The sequence below is a fragment of the Ceratotherium simum genome, chromosome 24, assembly GCF_057802395.1.
Source record: "Ceratotherium simum simum isolate JZ-2026a chromosome 24, ASM5780239v1, whole genome shotgun sequence".
Taxonomy (NCBI): Eukaryota; Metazoa; Chordata; class Mammalia; order Perissodactyla; family Rhinocerotidae; genus Ceratotherium; species Ceratotherium simum.
Window position 1 is genome coordinate 10,388,051 of NC_141923.1, and position 20,436 is coordinate 10,408,486.

The 20,436-nt window shown below is 54.6% G+C and overlaps 1 protein-coding gene across 2 annotated transcripts in view; it reads left to right on the forward strand.

Moving 5' to 3' along the window:
- SYNE3 (spectrin repeat containing nuclear envelope family member 3) overlaps positions 1 to 20,436 on the forward strand; it is a 99,529-nt gene that overhangs the window by 31,820 nt on the left and 47,273 nt on the right. For both annotated transcript variants that reach the window (XM_087447983.1, XM_087447984.1), the window contains exons 2-4: positions 6,305 to 6,461; positions 14,729 to 14,901; positions 16,260 to 16,569. In XM_087447983.1, coding sequence (XP_087304109.1) covers positions 6,318 to 6,461; positions 14,729 to 14,901; positions 16,260 to 16,569 — 627 coding nt within the window. In that variant the 5' untranslated portion in view covers positions 6,305 to 6,317. The remainder of the gene's footprint in view (positions 1 to 6,304; positions 6,462 to 14,728; positions 14,902 to 16,259; positions 16,570 to 20,436) is intronic.

The window sequence follows — 20,436 nt, forward strand, 5'->3', positions numbered from 1 at the left end:
TCCTGCCCTCCCTACCGGAGAGGCACATGTGCCACGCTCCCTCCCACAGCCCTCCCTCCTGGTCCTTGACCTCATGCAGCTGCCTGTCTCTGCGCTGACCCCCAGCCTCCACCCACCCCCTTGTGAGTGCTTCCCCTCTCTACACCCCAGCCAGGGGGACCTGTCTGAAGCTGAGAAATAGTTGTGTCACCCCCACCTGAACCCTTGCTGGCTCCCTCTTGCCCGCGGGGACCAGCCCAGCCTCCTGGACGTGGCTCCTGAGGCTCTGATCTGGCCCTTGTCCCCCACCCCAGCTTCCTCCGTTGCCTCCCCCTGTTCTCGTGCTCCATCCACACCATCCCCCAAAGTACCTCGAGCCTGCCGCTTGCCCTCAGCATGCAACACCTCCCACTCAGCCCGCCCACCCCAGGCCAGGTGACAACCCCTGCTTTGCGGCCGTGTGGCCACTGTGCTCCCCCTCTCAAAGCTCATGCTGGTCCCCCTCCTGGGACATGGAGCCCCATGGGGCCAGAGCTCCGCCTGGTTCCTCTCTGAATCCTCAGCACCCACACTCCGCAGCTGTTGAGATGCACAGTGCATTAGTCTACGGCCAGTAACCCCCATCCCCGCCCCACCCCTGGGGTGGTTTGAGAGCTGCCGTCTGGATGCAGGTTCCTACCGAAGGAAAACCCTCCCCCTGATACACGAGGCCTTTGGGGTAAAAGGGAACTGCTTCCAAGTATGGAGTGAGTTCCAGGCGCTGGGGAGGAGGTTTTTCATTAATCAAATCTAGGTGTTATCACCATGCTATGGTCTGAATGTTTGTGTCCCCCCGAAATTCACATGTTGAAATCCCAATCCCCAACAGTGATGGTTTCAGGAGGTGGTGCCTTTGGGAGGTGGTGATGTCATGAGAGTGGAGCCTCATGAAGGGGATTCGTGCCCTCATAAAAGAGCCCCCACGGGGTGTCCTGGCCTCTTCCACCATGTGAGAATAGGATGAGAAGTCAGTGACGCGGAAGAGCCCTCACTGGACCGTGCTGGCACTCTGAGCTTGGGCTTCCAGCCTCCAGACCTGTGAGAAATACATTTCTGCTGTTTATAAGCCACCCAGCCTGTGGTATTTTGTTATAGCAGTCCAAATGGACAAAGACAACTCATTTTCCAGATGAGAAGATAGACACCCAGAGAGGTTAAGTGACTGGCCAGGTGTCACACAGCTGGTGAATAGTGGGGCTAGGACCCCCAGGACCAATTCTAGGTTCTTCTAGCATCAACGCCTGCCCTATCCCAGGGTACTGTGGGTCACTTAGCCAGCTAGCTTGCCTGCTGGTCACTGGGGCTTCCTGCAGCTGCTGGTTGTAGCCTTGGACCATCTAAAACAGAGGGTGGCAAACTACAGCCCACAGGCCACATCCAGCTAGCGGTCCGTTTTGGTATAGCCAGTGAATGTGGAATGTTCCTACATTTTTAAAGGGTTGTAAAATCAAAGAAGAATATGCAACAGAGACTGTATGTGGCCTGCAAAGTCTAGAAATATTTACTACCTGACCCTTTACAAAGAGTGCACCCCTCTGCTGATGTAAAAGTCCCCCTGGAGCATCTCCCTAGGAGGTGGCGTGGGGAGTAATTACATGTGGCCCTGGGAAGCCACTCCCCTCGGCCTCCCTTAGAGGGGCCACGATGCTGGAAGTGGTGCTCCGAGCTGGCTGAGGGGCTCCGTGGGGAGACAGACCAGGCTGACAGTCTGAGGGCGGAGGCTGGTCCGCAGGCCCAGCTCAGGGTTGGGCTTGGCCTGGCTCACAGAGACCTCAGTAACATGGACTCTCTCAACCCACAACCTTGGAGGTCTCACAGAGACCCTCTGTTCAATGCTCACAGTGTACAGATGGGGAAACCAAGGCCTGGAGAGGCAGAGGCACTTGCTCAGGGTAAATGTGTAGGCTCCCAGTCCTAGGCGTTTTCTCCTACTTTCCCCGCCTCATTTAGGAAGTCCCCTCGTCCGCTCAGCCCAGTACCACAGGCCATTTTCTCTGCTCATTCGTTACTTTGGTCAACATTCATCATTCATGAAGGGCTGATAACTCTGCTCACTAGCACTGGGGCACAGAGGTAGTAAGGCACCGCCCTGCTCCCAGGCAAGAGAGGAGACGAGCCCACCCAGAAAAGTGTGGTCAGTGGTCACAGGTGCTCCGGGTTTCTCATCCGATGGTAATACTTTGGGGAGGGGGCGTGCTTCTAGCAGAGGGATCAGATCCGGGCTTGGCTGTCAGAGAGGAGGCCGCATGCTAAGAACTGCTGGTCTGCCGTGGGCTTGGTTGTGAGGACGGACTCAGGAATAAGCAAGGCTGGCAACACTTCGGGGCCAGTCGGAGGACGGAGTGCAACAGATCTTTTAAGTAGGGCAATGGCCAGCTGTGTTTGTGTTTTAGAAAGCCTCCTCCGGCTGCTGCCTGAAGGAGGGGTGGAAAGAGGACCAGGAGTTGATTTGAGTTCATTGAGGACCGAGCTCCTTCGTTCATCAGAGAAGGGGCTGGCTGCCCTCCCTTTGAGGGAGGGTCTGGCACCACCTGCCCACATGGCCACATGGTAATCTGTCTCCCTGAGGCCTCCACCTCCTGCCCTGGCTCCCCCAAAGGGAAGTCGGTGAGGTTCCTGGTGAGCTTTCAGTTAGGGATGCTTCCTGGTCCTTAAAGCAATTGTGGATGGGCTTTTCTTGAGCTGCTCGTTTGCTTTTTTTTTTTTTTTTTTGTGAGGAAGATCAGCCCTGAGCTAACATCCATGCTAATCCTCCTCTTTTTGCTGAGGAAGACCGGCTCTGAGCTAACATCTATTACCAATCCTCCTTTTTTTTTTCCCAAAGCCCCAGTAGATAGTTGTATGTCATAGCTGCACATCCTTCTAGTTGCTGTATGTGGGACGCAGCCTCAGCATGGCCGGAGAAGCAGTGTGTCGGTGCACGCCCGGGATCCGAACCCGGGCAGCCAGTAGGGAGCGCACGCACTTAACTGCTAAGCCATGGGGCCGGCCCTCATTTGCTTTTTAACTTCAGACTTTTAAACTAGTGTAAGGAAACAGGCTCTCCTTTCCATTGACTGTTAGAAGCTCAGAGCAGGATTCTTACCTGGGCCCGTGGACCAACAGGGAGCTACGGACAGAATTTAGGGGCCCATGAACTTGGATAGGAAACTAAATGCATTCTTATTGCTACTGACCTTCAACCGATAGCAAGTCCTTCGATTATGTACATTCCAAAACAAAGCCACTCTGGTATCAGCAGTGTCTGTGGCTTTGTCACATGTATTTTTACGTTGCATTGCAGCTGTTGTAGATTTCTTGAAACGCCGTTTATGCCCATCACTATTCCAAAATTACAGTCGTTATTAGATCTTGGGATTTAATGTGTTCATATAGAAGTGTGTGCATGAGTGTGTGTGTATCTTATGAATTCGATTTTTAGTATTTTGATAACTGTGTTTTAATAGGATTGGTTTCCTTTGTAATTCTTTGCATTTTATTCTCGGCGTTTAAAGCCTTTATTCTGCGAAGGGGTCCACAGAAAAAGTTGAGTCCATCCCACTCCCCTCAGCCCCCCGACCCCGGCTTGCAGCTCATCCACCTGCAGCCCACACGTGTGTTCAGTGTGCAGCCTCTCTCCTGGGAGCTTCTTGAGGCCGGGGCGGGGCCTGTTTATTTGCTGCTGTGGTGTAGCCTCAGGCCTCGCTGGGAGCCTGTGCTTAATTCCTGTGCGTTCCATTGACTTGGAACGAATGATTTCGCAGAACAGGCCAAGAGGCGCCGGTCTCTTGAACTCTGCCTGCGACCTCGCCCAGCCCACGGTTGGTTAGGCCCTTCAGCCGAGGCTGATTTGTGGGGCTGAGGCCCACCGGAGCCCCACCCCGCCCGTGGTCCATTTGATGTACCTGGGGGTCTCCAAACCCCAGCCTCGCAGGCTCTGGGCGTTTCCAACTGGAAAAGGTCTCCAAGACCTTGCTGCCTTTTGGCAGTGAGAGCTGTTCTTTGTCGCATCATCTGAAACTCTGGGAGACCAGTTTCTGCCTCTCCCGTTCCTTGCTTTGTAAAAATAAAAGCTGAGCTTTTGGAAGCCAATCAAGTCACACACTAGACAAGAGATTAAAGACACAATGAACCAATTTAAATGCCTGCACATTCTAATGTGCCTTTCAAACTGAAGCATTCAAAGATGGGGAGTGGCTGCAGGGAACATATTAAGTTGTTAGAAAAAATCAAAATAGCTCTGAGAGAAAAACAACGCGTTGGGAGACTGAGCCTTGAACTGCAGGCCCAGGTCCCAGAGCAAAGCCCCCTCTGGGTCGCCCACTCCCTTCCCCTTGCTGACGGCGTCCTTCCCCCCCCAGAGCGAGTCTGACAGCCTGTCTTGTACAGTCTGATGGCAGAGCCTGCCCAGTGCAGGGACCTGGAGGGCGCCCAGATTCCCAGTCAAAGCTCGTGGGACAACCAGCTGATGGTTGAGAACAAAGGGCCCACAAACAATACAGCCAATGTTAAGAAATTGTTTGTTTGTTTTATTTTAAAGTAATGATTGCCCTTTCTGGAAAATTCACAAAGTGCTCAAGAGGAAAAATAAGGAAACAGAAAAACTTCCAACTGTGGTTCCACCAGCTACAGACAATGGTCCTTAACCAAGTGGCCTCCAAGGACACCATGCCAGGAAAAGAGAGGCCTGAGGTCACACGGGATGCGGCTTCAGCTGCTGCTTCTGCCCACACCGCTCGCTCCATTCAGTCACGTGGACGCTGTAATGGCAACACCGCCCAACCTTTCTCTAGGAGCGTAGTTTTTCTGTGGTTGTTTTTTTTGCTTTTATTAATTGTAACGTTGTGACTACCAAATATACAATTTTGTCGCGTTTTTTGGTATTATCATTATATCCTAAGGATTCTCCATCACAAATTCATTTTAGCATACTTTTTGTTGGCTGCATGATATTCTGAAATGCAAGTGTACCATGCTTTACTTAACTCATCTATTATTGGCATTTGGGTTGTTTCTAGTTTTCTTTTGTTTTGCATTTTAACTAATGCTGTGGTCGATTTTTGGTGCATTCAACTTTATACCAATTCTGGGCTATTGCAACGAGGTTTGTGGAGAGCTAACTCTGTGCAAGGCATTATGGGAGATTGGAGGCTAAGCCAGACCCAATCCCTTCACATAAGATGCAGATATAAATAACTTTAATCCAAAGTAGGTTACGGTGGCTATAAGCAGACAGCTAGAACTGGAATACAGGAAAGTTTTGCTAGGCTTATGGGATTTTAAGAAAGTTACGTGAGCGAATTGGAGACTTTGCATCCACAGCTAGAAGGTGAGAGTAAGAGAGAAGGCAGCAGTGTGGCCAAGGGGTTGGCTTAGCTGGGAGACCTGGGCCAGCAGGCAGGTGTCACCCAAGGCAGGTATAGCAAGTAGGTGTCATCTCAAGTGCTAAGTCAGTTGCTTGTCAGTGGCTGCTAGGAGGCAGGTGGTATGTAGCTCAGTGGAAACACTAGCCATGTCTGCGTGGACCCTGGTTGGTGGAGAAGTGGCCACAAGACACCTGGCTTGCGTGGCTGGCCCCAGCCCTAGAAGTTAACTTCAGGTGAGGTTCAGGGGCTGGCATCACCTCGGCCAATGCCAAAAAATTGTGTTTCTTAGGTTGAGGCTTTTTTTTGCTGAGGAAGATTAGCTCTGAGCTAACATCTCTGTCCATCTTCCTCTACTTTATATGGGACGCTGCCACAGCATGGCTTGATGAGCAGTGTGTAGGTCCACGCCCAGGATCCAAACCTGTGAACCCTGGGCCGCCGAAGCGGAACGTGCAGACTTAACCACTGTGCCACTGGGCCAGCCCCAGGTTGAGGCTTTTTGATCCATTCAGATCAAAATTTGTTATCTGTCACAGACATCTCCAACTGGCTGTGTTTTAGGAACCTCTTTTGGAGGGGCTTCAACTCAAAGAGACAGAAGAGTTACCCCTGAGTCCCAGGGTAGGGTCAGAGGGGAGCAAAATCTTTGCTAACCCCGCGCCCTGGGCCCGCTCTCCCTGCTCTCCCTTCTCCGAGACGGGAGAGGCCAGACCTGTCTTCCTTCCCTGCCTCTTTCCAGTCCTCTGGCTCTTTGACAAACACGATCGCCTCTGGCTGTGGCGTCCAGGTCGACACAGGTGTGGAGCCCTGTGTCGCCGTGGTGTGGAGCACCAGGAGGGGCGTTGGTGGTCGGTGTGGGTCTGTCCCCAGTGTCAGTCTCCTGCCCCACCGCCTGCCTGGGGCGTCCTCGTCTGCTTGATCTCACGTGGTCCTGCCTTCAGCCCCGCAGGTGCCATGACGCAGCAGCCCCAGGAGGGCTTCGCCCGGAGCGTGGAGGACGCGCGGCAGTGGATGAAGGCTGTGCAGGAGCGGCTGCAGATCAACGACAACACGCAGGGGCCCCGCGCGGCCCTGGAGGCCAGGCTGCGGGAGACGGAGGTATGCAGAGGCCGGCCTCGCGGGCCCTGGGGCCTCGGCCGTGTCCCTCTCTGTCAGGCCTCAGGTTTCCCGACTGTTAAATGGCCGGGGTGGGCTAGACCAGTGTTGCTCAAACTTTGGTGTGTTAGAATCTCCTGGGGATTTTGGCTTAAGTGCAGATTCTGACCCGGGAGGTTGGGGTGGGCCCGAGATGCGGCATTTCTGACCCGCTTCAGGTGACGCTGTCGCTGCCAGTCCCAGGACCATGCTTTCGTATAAGGGTCTAGAGCCCGCCCTCTGGCCCTCCCGTCCTGGCAGGGGGTGCCGTGCAGCCAGGTGGTCCCCACCCCAGCTGGCCCAGCCTGGCTTCCTGCCCCGTCCCTGCTTCCCTGTGGCTGAGGTCCCTGCGGGGTCTGGTGGGCCCAGGTCGGCCTTCAGGGGGTGGGGAGGGACTCTGTCCAGTGAGGAGTGACCCCCTCTGCTTCTCCAGGGCCGGGGTCTGGCTCTACCCCCACCTGGCACAAGGCAGGGCTCAGTGTACGTGGCGCTACACTGACCGGATGTGCTGGTGCCCAGTGCCCGGCCTGGCATCGAGGTGCCCCCGTCTGAGGGTGTCTGCACCAGGCCAGGGGGCAGGGGGAAGAGCACTGGACTGAGAGTCAGAGACCTGGGTTATAGTCTCCATGCTGATGCTAGAGTGCTGTGTGACCTCAGCCAAGTCCCTGTCCCTCTCTGGGCCTCAGTTTTCCATCTGTAAGCAAAGCGGTTGACTTACATGTCTCTTGGATCACATCCATTGAGAGATTCCACAGTTCTAATTTATCCCCTAACAGTGGTTGCTTTTCAGGGGAGGCTTACCTTCCCTTGCACAAGCTGGTCCCCCAACTGGGCCAGGAGTGGTACTGACCCCACACCTGGTTCCCTGTGTGTTTTCTGTTTTTGTGCTGTCTTATTGATTTTGTGCATTGTATTGAACATATCTAATGCTCTCTTTGGAAATGGACAGTCAAAATTAAGAATTTACACTACCTTTTCAGGGCCAAGGGTTTTATCTTCACCACAATATTATGAGGGAGGAGCCATTGTCTGCCTCTTACAAATGGGGAAACTGAGTCTTGGAGAGGTCACGTGACTTGTGCCAGTTGAACGGGTCTCTGGGTAGGACATCCCGCCCTGGAATTCGGGTCTTCTGCCTCCTAGTCAGATGAGCTTTCTGCTTCCCTACAGAGTCATGTGCTTCTCGGGAGATGGGTATTCACTGCAAAATTGTGCCCGGCAGGGTCAGGGACCGGGTGTTCTGGTTCCTCAGACATTCTGTGTAACAGAACCGCTCACTGGACTAGAGAAACGACAGGCTTTGGAGTCTGGACGTCCTGAGTTCAAATCCCAGCTCTGCTTCTTGCTGGCCCTGTGACTCCCTGCCCATCACTTGACCCTGCTGGGCCTCAGTTTACTTCCCTTCTGGAATGGGGCGGTGCTAATTCTCTCAGAATGCTGCCTTGAGGACGGTGGGGGGCACAGAAAGTGCTCGGTAAGGGGTGGCGCTGTTGCTGAATGAACGTTAGCATAGGAGAAAGCCCTGTGCAACCTGCAAAGCTCGATGCAGATGCTGTGAGTTGGCAGTGACAATGGCACCCTCTCCAGCCCCCTTCCCCTCTCCCCAGTTCCCTGCCAGAGCTTTCTGGTGTTTCCTGCCATCCCGTTTGCCCTCAGAATAGTCCTTCTCAGTCCTTCCTTGGTCCGACGCTGAGGAACCTGAGACCCTCCACTTTGGTCACAATTCCCACCAGCCACCCCCTGGCCAGGCCTCGAACCAGGGCCTCAGGACCCCAGGTGAGCATGCCTGGTCCCTGCCCTCAGGTTGCTCCCAACACTGCCCCTCGCCACACACCTTAATTAATACGGCCCTGTTCCTCTGAGGTGGGGGCGGGGAGGCCTCTCTCCCAGTGGGAAAGGTCGCCCGTCCCCGCTCGGCCTGCCCCAGTGTGGCACCATCTGAGCCCTCACCATCCTGGGCCACGTGTCCTTGTATGACAACCACGACCAAATGCTTGATGCCGCTGGTTAGAGCCCTGCCCAAGTGACCGTCATGGCAGAAAGGAGCGGGTGACCGCTCTTGAGTGATCCGGTCAGAGGCTTCCCAATTGGATGATGAAGTAAGTGGAGAACCTGGGGCACTAGGGGAGCCCCGAGGAGCTCACATCCCCCTGCCCGGGGGGTCAAGAGAGGCCTCTGGGGACAAGTGACTTTACTGCTGAGGCTTAAATGAGGAGGCGTTAGCCAGGTTGGGGACGCAGGGGTGAGGGAGGGGAGGAGGGGGCTCCAGGCAGAGGGAAGGGCGCAGGAAGGGCACTGGAGGTGGGCACGGCTCAGGGCACATGCAGGAGCCCCAACAGGGTTGGTGTTGGATCAGCATCGACCGTCAGACAGAAGCAGGGGACAGGGCCAGAGAGGCAGGTAGGGGTCAAAGGGTGACAGCCTCGAACACCGAGCCAAGGAGGATTCCGAGCCAAGGTGGATTGGAAATTTGGAAGGTCAGGGATTGTAAGGGACGGGGCAAGCCTGGAGGCGGGAGAGGAGGTGGCAGCCCAAAGCCCCCTCCCTTGTCAGACTGGGCCTTTGTCATCATCATCATTGTCAGTGTCACCAATAGGCATTTATGAAGTGATTACTCCAGGGCTGGCCCCGTGGCTTGGCGGTTAAGTGCGTGCGCTCCGCTGCTGGTGGCCCGGGTTCGGATCCCAGGCGCGCACCACCGCACCGCTTCTCCGGCCATGCTGAGGCGGCGTCCCACATACAGCAACCAGAAGGATGTGCAGCTATGACATACAACTATCTACTGGGGCTTTGGGGGAAAAAAAATAAATAAAAAAATTATAAAGCCAACCCATTCATTTAAAAAAAAAAAAGTGAGTACTCTGCCCGGTCACTGGGAGAGGGGAGCTGACATTCATTCACAGCCTGTTATGCGCTCGAGGCTGCCCTATCGGCTTTCATGTCTAATTTCACAAAAGCCCCGTGAATGTGGTTTTATTGTCCCCACTTTTCAATAATGACATGGATTCCTAGACACAATGACGGGCCAAAATTCAGGGAATTGATCTGGTCAAGGCTTGAAGGCAGGGCTGAGTCCAGTACCTCACTGGCCATCCCCGAGGAGGGGCCTGGGCAGCAGAGGTGGGTGAGGCGCACCCTGTTCTCGGGTTCACAGCATAATGGGGAATAGGGATGCACATAATCCAGGCAGCCACACAAGTCTGTGTGAGGAGCGTCCCTAATATGGATCTCATGATGCTATTCTCCTCTAAAACTTTCCATGGCTCCCCATTGCCCTTCAAAGAAAAACCAAACTTCCCCTGGCATCAAAAGTCCTCCACTGTCTACACCACCCTGTTTTCCAGCCTCGGCTCCCCCCACCATCCCACCTCCCAAGCACACGTCGTCTCCTGTTGGCAGAAAACCTCCCAGATTTCCTATCACTAAGCCTTTGTTCACGCTGTTGCCTCTGCTTGGAACGCCCTTTTGTTTGGTTCTGGGCGTGCGTGTGAAATGAAATGCTCCCTTGTCCATGAGTCTTTCCTGACCCCCCCCACCCCCCGAGCCCCAGCTCCTGATGTTCCCTGTCTGGGAACACCGCAGCTCTAGTGTGTACTCGCTGTCATGGGGCGCTAATCCCTTTAGACTTTGCACTCTTAGCCAGCAGGTCATTACCCCTGGTGGTGGGTCAGGCTTAAGCGAAGGCAACGGTGGTCCTTAGGAAGAGCCGTAGGCAAGGCCAGGGCGAGTGGGCCCTGGAAGCCAGAGGGAGCGCTGCCGTCAGATGAGCCCCCAGGGACTTGACCTGGAGCCCAGGCAGCCGGAATCACATTCTGGAAGCTCCACCACCGTGCTCTCCCATGGGGCTCAGGCTCGCTCATTTTCTGTGTGCCTTGACATTCCAAACCCAATTTCACAACAAGAAAGAAAACCTTTCACTCCTGCCGTCTGGTGAAAGGGAGGAGCTAGTGCCTTCTCCATCTCCCCGGCCCGTGGGACCTCCCCCTGGGGTCTGGGTCTCTCTTGTGATCCCTCCATCAGCTCAGTGACGCATGTCCCGCGTGCCTGTTTGCTAGAGGGACGGGGATGTGACTTCTGATCCGGCTCTTACACTTAATAGCTGTGTGTCCGGGGGCGAGTCCCCTGTCCCCAGCAACCTCATTTTCCCAGCTGTAAAGTGCAGGAGGAACCCCTCACTCCTTATGTGCCTGGGGCCTCGAGGGCCCTCATGGAGGTGGATGCCTTCTGTGAGGGGAGACTGGAGAGAGTGCTGCTCCCGGGAAGCAGGACGCACAGAGGTTGAGAGCTGGGGGTCTGGGGCCGGCGGACCTGGGTTCAAATCCCCGCTATGGCCATGGCACCTTGGGAGTGTTTCCAGAGCTCCCTGAGCTTTGGCTTGCTCTGGGGAAAGTGACAGTTGCCCCTTGCAGGAGGGAGGGAGGATTGAGGCGAATAACTTGCTGGCATGCTTGGCGAAGTGCAGGGCGCACTGCAGAGCCGGCCTGATGGAGACGATCATTCCCTGTGGTTTCCATGCAGGGATCCACGCATGCCCACTATCCCGGCCCTGCCCCAGCCTCCTGGAGCTGGCCTCCTGGGTCCCAGCGTCTTGTCTCTTCGCCCTCTGGTTCCAGCCTCCTCTGGCCTGCACTTGGGGCCTGGCCTCAGGCAGGCTGCTTCCTAACTGGCTTCAGGCCCCTGTGTGGTCAGGGACGTGCTGTGTTTCCTAGGACTTCCAAAAGCCAAATGCACCATCCCTCAACACTATCTACGGTTGCTCAAGCCCCCATTGCAAATGTCTGCAACTCAGATGTCACTAAGGCTGGGTGCCGGCACCACCTACTCACAAAGCCTCTTGGATTTCCCCACATCCCGCCTTGGAGCTCCAATAGTCCTTCGTGGTCTCATGTTGCTCTCTTATGGTCATCTGTGCTTTTGTCTGCCCACCACACCACAGCCTGCAAGCATCCGGCCATGTTTGTTCATCCTGGACTCCAGTGCCCAGCATGGTACCTAGCTTAGTACTCAGCACAGTACTCAGCATAGTGCCCAGCACAGTACCCAGCACAATACCCAGCATAGTACCCAGCATAGTGCCCAGCGCAGTACCCAGCATAGTGCCCAGCACAGTGCCCAATATAGTACTCAGCACAGTGCCCAGCATAGTACCCAACACAGTACCCAGCACAGTACCTAGCATAGTACCCAGCACAGTACCTAACACAATACCCAGTAGAGTACCCAGCACAGTACCTAGCACAATACCCAGCACTGTACCCAGCACAGTGCCCGGCACAGTGCCCAGCATAGTGCCCGCCTGGTCTTGGCTGCATTGAGGGAAAGCCCTGACTAACGCCATTCTTCCAGCTTTCCTGGTCTCCTGGTTCTTCTCCCTCCTGGAGTTTTCCCTCCATCCAACCCCCACCTGACTGTTGCCCTCATTGGCTCCTTCAAATCGGAGTTGTTCTGTGGCTGCAGTTCAAGTACCCATCCCAGTTGGCTGGTGTCCCTTGCCAAGCACTCCTGGACCGTGTCCTTGCTGGTGATGGGCTATAAAACCTCGCACCAGCCAAAGAACGTAATCCTCGGGGCAGCGAAGAAGAGTAAAAGCTAATTCTCAAAAGTGGGCTTTGCCAGCTCAGCCACTTCTCTGACACCAGGCCCTGGACCCACAGCCAACATCCCACTGGTTGATGTTTCGGTTTCAGGGTAGATGTTTCTGCTTCAGGCCGGGTGGGGCTTGGCGTTCTGCCTGCCTTTGGGACTGGCCAGCTCCTCTCTCTTTGACAGAGAAGTAACAGACTCTCCCCTGCAAAGGGCGGTGGGTCTCAGGGTGTCCCGTGTCCCCCAGTCCAGCCTCTGCCTCCCTGACCAGGAATCCGGGGGGAAAAGGTCCAGAGGCCTGGACGAGGTCACACGGTCAGGACACTAGGCTTTGGGGAAGGGGCCACTGTCCTCATGGGGACTTTCCAGGCCTTCTGGCTCCTGCTGGGTGTGGCAGAGAGAGACTGAACTTAGTTTCTTCCCCAGAGCTGTTGGCTCCCTTGATTTAAGGAGTTGGATTCTGACTGAGCTTAAATTGGGCGGCCTCCCTGACTGCTGCAGAGTTGTGCTGCAAGGCTGAAGGTCTCGGTGGGTCCCCAGCGCCCTTGTTTGTAAAACTGGAGCTCCTGTGGTGCCCATCCTGCTGGCTTGGGGAGTGGGTGTGCAGTCTGCTCCACAACTCTCGGTGTCAGAAACGTCAGATCCTTAATTATTATTATCTCTAATCAGATGAAATCTCACTGGATGGCAAGAAATTCACCCTCAGCCACCTTGTGGGACCCTTGCTCCTGAGTGGTGTGAAGTGTTCCAGGCAGGGGGTGGGTAATCTTGCTCAGCCCAGAACATTCCGTGGTGGCCCTCAGATCTTTAGTCCACACGAATCACTATGGTACCTTTGCTTCCACATCACTGCTTGCTGCTGAGCGGGACTTGGGGTCCCTGCCGGGTGCTGGGGGCAGGCATTACCCTCTGGGACCCTGCCACATCCTGCTGCTTGGGCTGCCCCGAAACCCAAACCAAGCCTCTTGCCCTCTGTTGGGAAATGTCCCGCTCTTCACTCTGCTGCTCCCCCGCCCACTCATAGCACACGGAGGCCACCTGTGGAGGAGCGTGCAGAATTTCATGTTTGATAACACAGGAGGGGAAGTCCCTCTGTACTAGCATCCTCATCCTCATCATTGTTAACCGTTCTCGTATGAAGTAACAAAAAGGACTGGGACCATTGCCCATTTGCACGTGTTGGGGGAGGGTCTACATAATTCCTGAATGGTTAATAAAGTATACTGACATATCAATGGTTTAATTCATAGTATTTTTAAAATTGATATTATAACCCAGTGAGGTAGGCGAAGCAGTGATTGTTATAGCTATCTCAGGGTGAGAGAGGGAGGCCCAGAGTAGTCGAGTGACCTGCCCAGGGTCACACAGCCATCAACGGGGCAGCATGTGACACAGCAGGGGCCTCTCCTCCACCGCACCCTCGAAGAAGGGTCAGAGACCAGCCCGCTGGGACATCAGTCTGAGAAAACTGCCAGCCCCCGTGGGGGAAGCCTGAGCTTTAGGCAAATGTTGTGCTGCCAGCAAATACAGATCAGCAAGTAAGTAAAAATGGTAATCACAGGGGACAGTTAGTGATGGAGAATGGAAAGATGGGCAGGCGGGGTGCTGATGGCTCTCCCTATGTCACACAATGCTTACTGTCACCCTGGGTGACATAACCATTGTCTTCCCCTGTTTCGCAGGCCTAGAGGATTTAAGCTGGTGTCATGCAGGTGGTCCGGCATGGCCCTGGAATTGGAAGCCAGGCATATTTTTGCTACGGAGACCAAGCTTTAGTTGGGAAAGATTTAGAATAATAACAATTCGTAATGACAGTAACTAACGTTAATCAGAGATGTACTATTTGCTAGACACTGTGTTTTAGAATTGGTCCTCCAAGAAGCCTGTGCCAAGATGACATGAAATGTGCAAGACATTTAATAGGGAGAAGCCTATGAGGGAAAATGGAGAAGGAGCCCGGAGAGGCTGGGAGGGACGAGGTCAGACTCCGAGTCCAGGAGAGCGGGGAGCGTCTCTGACTGCCATGCGGCATCCTGGACCAGTCACCCATCAGAGGAACCCAGTGTCCCCCAGGAACGGTCCTGCCCTCATGTTCCTGCTCTTTCATTGGTGGGAGCAGCTGAGGGAGCGAGGCCTTGGTGCAAAGTGAACACTCAGAGATAATTCCGGAGCCTCAGCTGGGGCCCTGGGTCAAGCCTGCTCCCCACAGGAGACCTGAGAGACAGAGTCCCCATGGTCCCACACACTGTGACATGTGCTTTACAAGCATTTTCTCATTTAATCCTGAAAAAAAAAGACTCTGAGAGCTAGATACTATGAAAACCCCCATTTTACAGATGAGAAAACCAAGTCCAAAGAGACAATGGAACTTGTCCGACTTCACACAGCTGGAAACAAGCTGAGGGGGGAAGGGAAGGCCTCAGACAGCCCTGGGCGGTTCTGGCTCATCTCCTTGCTCCTTGCTCCCACCCTCAGAGCCGTTAGCACGCTGCCCAAGGGCACGGGAGAAGGGCACGGGGCTGTGATTCGAACCCCAGCTCCTCTGGGCTCCAAGGCCTGGCTCTTCCCATCACACCGCTGTCTCCCCAAGGCTCTGCCTGTTTGCGTTTTGTCTGACCCCCGGAAACTGGCTTTTGTGTCCACGACAGAAAATATGCCAGCTGGAGCCGGAGGGGCGCGTGAAGGTGGACCTGGCGCTGCGGGCGGCCGAGGCCCTCCTGGCGTGCTGCCACGAGGACCAGAAGCCCGAGATCCTGGCCCGGCTGAAGGACATCAAGGCCCAGTGGGAGGAGACGGTCACCTACATGACGCACTGTCACAGGTAGGGCGGGCAGGGACCCTGCCAGGCCTTCGTCTGCAGCTTCCGCTGACCCTCCTTGCCCACCACCACGCTGGCCTGGGGCCTCTGCCCGGGGACATTTCTCCAGTCCTGAGATTGCTGGGAACAGAATGTTCTCTTGGGATTTCAGCCAGTCCTGCCTGCCTCTTTCTAATTGAAATCAAGCTTAATGATGATAATAGACAGTGGGAGCCCATGGTGTTTTGCCAACAGTGAATTCCTGGTAGACTTGCCATGTGTGCATCCTCCAGCAGAATGGCAGAGCAGCCCTGGAGGAAGAGGGCCTGCTGTCTTGCTTGCAATGTAACCCAGATTCTCTGCTGGAATCAGGGAGCCAGAGGGTGCTGGGGGGCTTAGACAGGCCTGGGTTTGCCTCTTGCTCTGCTGGTTATTTGCTGTGTGGCCTTGGGAAAGTTATTTGACCTCTCTGAGCCTCAGGCTCCTCATCTGGACAATGGGTATAACCAAGTGTTCAATGAAGGTTGTTAGGAGGGTGGAAGGGGACAGCAAGTGTCAAGAGCAAGGCATAGTGCTTGGCACACAGCGGGCCCTCAGTAAACCGGAGCTGCCAGCGTCCTCTCCATCTTTGTAAAACCAGAATGTGAGTGGACGAGGGGCGGGCACTGTGCACAGTGCTGTCTGCTTTTCAAACCCTTTCACTTGAAATTCCAAACGAAGTGGCTTGATGTTGGCTGAACAGATAGGGCCATCTCCATCCTCACCTCCAGATGGGGAAACTGAGGCAGGAGAGGAGGCAGGGTTATGCAGTGAGTTCGTGGCACCCCCAGAACCCACACACAGGCCCCCAGCCTTCGGTCCCCACTGAGCGGTGACAAGCCCACAGATACTATTGTACTCTGCAGATTACTAGACACCTCCCAGCCGCAGTCCTTGTGACTGTTAGTGGGCATGTGTGTGGTAAGAGCCAGGGCAACTGTGTGCTGGGTCCCCACACCAGAGAGAGAAATGGCTGGGGGCATTGTGCATCAATGATGGGAGTTTAGGGCTAGATTTGGGGTGCTGGGGGCTAAGGGCTCCCCAAGCTGCATCAGGAAGGCTGGTGGTTCTCAGAGCAGGTCTAGAGTCTGAGCCACGTTGGTCCTCAGCCCCACCCATGTTGCTTATTTACCAGACAAGAGGGTCTTGTCTAATAGGAGGGAGGTAGGGCCCAGAACCTGGAGTGTCAACCAGCTGCCCAGGTGACCCTGAGGCCCAGAAGGGCATCATTGTGTCCCCCTCCCACAGCCCCCTAGTACTGGGGAGGGGGCAGTGGCCTGGCCTGCCTGCCCAGGAGCCAGGTAGGCAGGTCCTTCATGGCCTGGTGGTCTCTGTGCCCACAGCCGCATCGAGTGGGTGTGGCTGCACTGGAGCGAATACCTGTTGGCCCAAGATGAGTTCTACCGCTGGTTCCAGAAGATGATGGTGGTGCTGGAGCCCCCTGTGGAGCTGCAGCTGGGCCTGAAGGAGAAGCAGTGGCAGCTGAGCCATGCCCAGGTGCTGCTGCACAATGTGGACAACCAGGCCACGCTCCTGGACCGGCTGCTAGAGGAGGCGGCCTCCTTGTTCAACAGGATCGGGGACCCCAGCGTGGACGAGGATGCCCAGAAGAGGATGAAGGCCGAGTACGATGCAGTGAAGGCCAAAGCCCAGGTGGGTGAGATGTGATGGGCTCTATCTTCACCCATCCATCCATTTATCTACCCCTTTCTCCCCAGCCGGCCACTGACCATCTATCCATCCATCTACTCACCATCTTCTATCCTCCCACCCAACGCCCACTCACCCACCCAACACCATCCATCCATTTACCCACCCTCCTATTCACTCACCCACCCAATGCCCACTCACCCACCCAACACCATCCATCCATTTACCCACCATCCTATTCACTCACCCATCTATCTCCCCACTAAACTACCAAATCTCCCATTCACTATCCATTCACTCACCACCCCATCCACTTACCTGTCCAACCATCTATCCACCTACCAACCTCCTCTCCCTCTGTTTACTCACTCATCCATCTACCTCCCCATCACCTAACCAGTCTCCTATTCATCTATACAACCATTTAATCAGCCACCCATCCATCTATCTATCCATTCACCTATTCATCAACCTGCCCACCTCTTCAGCCACCCATTCACTCATCCATCTCTCCACTATCTACTACCCTTCCACTGTCTACCCCTTCACCCACCTACCTACTAACTCACTATCTGCCTGTCACTCCTCTTCGTCTACTCACCTACCCACCACCTAACTACCCACCCACCAATCTTCTATCTACCCATCCACCCACCCGTCCACCATCCACTCACTCATCAACCCATTATTTACCATCCATGCACCCAGTGTCACTCAGTGCTTTGTACACATGTGGGCACTTGATACATGTGCATTGACCTACTGACTGATGGACCATGAGGTTCGGTTTTACCTGGCTCCCGTCCTGTCCTCGCCTCCCTCCTCGTGCCTTTAGCCTTTCCTCCTTGGCTCTAACTTGCCCTTCCCCAATCCCTCTGCCCATCCTTTGCCCCCATTCCCTCACCTCATTCTTACCTTGATTTTTAAACAGTCCATTGAGTTATGAAGTTCAATTATTATTATTTTTTAAAGAAATTCTATTTGGTTCTTTATTATGTCCGCTGTTCTTTTTTTCACTATGTCTTCTTTTTCCCTTAAATTTGGCAGTCCTTCCAGATATGGGTGATATCTGCAATCATTCTAAGCATACGTATTTTACAGCCTCCATTACATTGCTCAAGTAGCTCAAGTTCTGGGCCCTGACGCTGCCGTCTGTTGGGTCTCCTGATGTGCTGGACCGTTTCCTTGGGGGCTTTGTAATTTTGAGCTCTGAGCTCATCCTAAGCAGGGCTTTATCTGAGGACCCCGGGGCTGGGGTCTGGCCTCAGAGTAGCTCCACACAGCCAGGCTCCCCTCGGAACTTACCTTCATGATTCCTATTTTTATGTCAGTATATTGGCTTGGGGGTTCCTGAATGGAGTGGGTATTCTAAACTTGAATCCTTAGCCAAAATTGTACAAGAGACCCCTGGCTCCATACTCTGAAAGGTGACTGTTTTTTCCTTTGTTTTTGTTTTATCGCAGAGCCCAAGCTGAAACACAAGCTTCCTTCTCGTATTGTGTTTATGGGGAGATTTTTTTTTCTAGTTCTAGAGATTTCTGTGCTTTGACAGAGGGGGCAGCCCCTCGAGGGTTCTGCCTTTTTGCAGTGGTCTCTGCCCCCTCTGGGAGAAAAGTCTTACTTCCTCCTCCAGCCTCTAGTAGACGTGTGAGCTGAGCAGTCTGGTGTCTATAACTTCTTTGCTTCTTCTCCGTGGGGTCTCTCTTACCTTGGTGTGCGTGGGTCTGCATTTAAACAATGCTTATTGTATTTTGTCCAGCATTCCTGGCTGCTGTAGTGGGAGGGGATGCAGGTTCTCTGGTCCTCCACAGAGCTGGACCTGGAAGTCTCCTGGGTCCTTCATGTTTACAAGCTAAGGGAAAGAGTTCCACAATAAGCAGAGATCTGGGAATCCATTAGCGGGAACAGGACTCTGGCCCCTGACTGCTTGGGAAGGCTCTGCTGCTTCCCAGCTGTGCGGCCTCAAGGCAGCTCGCCCTACCTGTAACCAGGTCGTGAGGACTGAATGAGTTCATGCGTGAGCTCTTTAAAACTGGCCAGCATTTTCCCAGCGTAAAGGCCGACTTCTACTCTCAGTAGCAATGAAAATAAATAGCAACAACAATGGTGTTTGACACACAGCAGGTGTGTGAGCTATTTATTGAATGAATGAGAACCCGCCCCTGCAGCCTGAAGGCATGCAGCCCCCAGGGCCCCCGAGGGGAGTGGCAGGAGGTTCTGGACTGCTGCGCAGGGGCCAGGATGGACAGGCGAGGCGGGTAGGGCGTTTGGCTCTCGCAGATGTAGCCTCACCAAGGGCAAGGGCAGGCTTACCAGCGATTTTCTCTCCCGGTCTGCCCCTCGGGCCCTGGCAGGGAAGGTGCCGCCCCATTGCCTCCTTGTGGTGCCTCTACAGGAAACAGGTGCTTATGTCAATCAGCAGAGAGCCCCTTGAGCAGCGTGCGGAGGAGAGGAAACGGAAAGTGGTTGGGCGTGTGTGTGCATGTGCATGTGTGTATGTGTGGAGGTGACACTGGGTGAGCGCCAGGTCTGGCCACGTGCAGAAATGATCACCTCAGATATTCTCACGTTCACTCCGGGGGACTCTCCCGTCACTGGATCCAGAAAAATCCTAGAAATGACAACTCTTATCAGTGACTGCCGTCTTTTCTGTCTCTCCATGTCTTGGACCTCATTTGGTCCTCGCAACCTTCTTACATGGTAGATAGAGAAGATGTGATTGGCCCATTTTTTTAGACTTAAAAAAAACATCTAAGTGTCAGGTACCCCTGGCCCACTAGAAAGAACCGGAAGTTCTAGGCGACTCCCAATGTAGCCTCTACCTCTGCTTGTGCCTCAGGTCCTGGGCGCGTCACTGCGTCTGTGCCCATCAGTGGGGAGCTGGGGCCACTGGTGCTTCGTGGGTCAGGCTGAGGAGGCGGAGGAGCGGTAAGTGGGAGGGTTAGAGCTCCTGGAGGAGGGAGCACGTGGCTTCCAAGTGTTTTCAGGAGGCAGAGGCCAGCTAGCAGGGTCCTGGGGGCAGAAGCGCGGGGGCCTCTGCCCCGTGAGGGTGGTGTGGGGAAGGAGGCCCTCAGAGTTGCCAGACTAGCTGGCCAATGCTGACCTCAACATGGAAATGGGGCGCTGCTATTTGCAGAGTGACCGGATGCTACGTAGAGAAGTGCATTCAGTTTGGCTCTTCAGCCGTTGGCTGAAGCTCACAGACTCCCCATTTTCTGCTCCGGGCCGTCAGAGGTTTGGGAGCCCTGTTCTCACTCACAGGAGCCGGGTGAGCTCTTGGATGGGGAGGGGTGTGGTGAACCCCGGAGCCATTTCTTCTCTCTCCCGGAGCTGGCCGTAGGATGGGAGGGGCCTCTTGGAGCCCTCTGAAGTTGTATGCAGACTGCTGTCTGAGTGTGCATTTTGCTGGAGAGAGGAACCATGGCTTTCCTCAGATTCCGGAGGGTGCCATGAACTTCAGAAGCTGCTGAGAGGGGCAAACTTTTACGTGACTCTTGGCGAGAGATTTAACTCTCGGCCCCAGTAAATGGGATATAGCCATTTACTGGGATAAATGGGATACAGCCCCAGACATCAACCTCCCGGGCCTCCCCCGGCCTGCCAGCTCTACACAGAAGGAAAACCCTCTGGCTCCGTCCTAAGCAGGGTGGGGTCGCTGCATGTCTAGTAGCCCCCAAAGATTCTTGGTGGCCTCCTGGTCACTTGCTCTGTATGTTTGAGGAAGGCCTCCCCTTGCATAGAGGGCTCTCTTGAGGCAGATGAGAAGGCATCCTGAGGTGGGCAGCTGAAATCCTCCTCCCCTAGTGACAGGACTAGGGCCGTGTAGGGATTCTGAGAGGTCCAGGCCTTTTCTCAGAGTGGGGAGGGTCT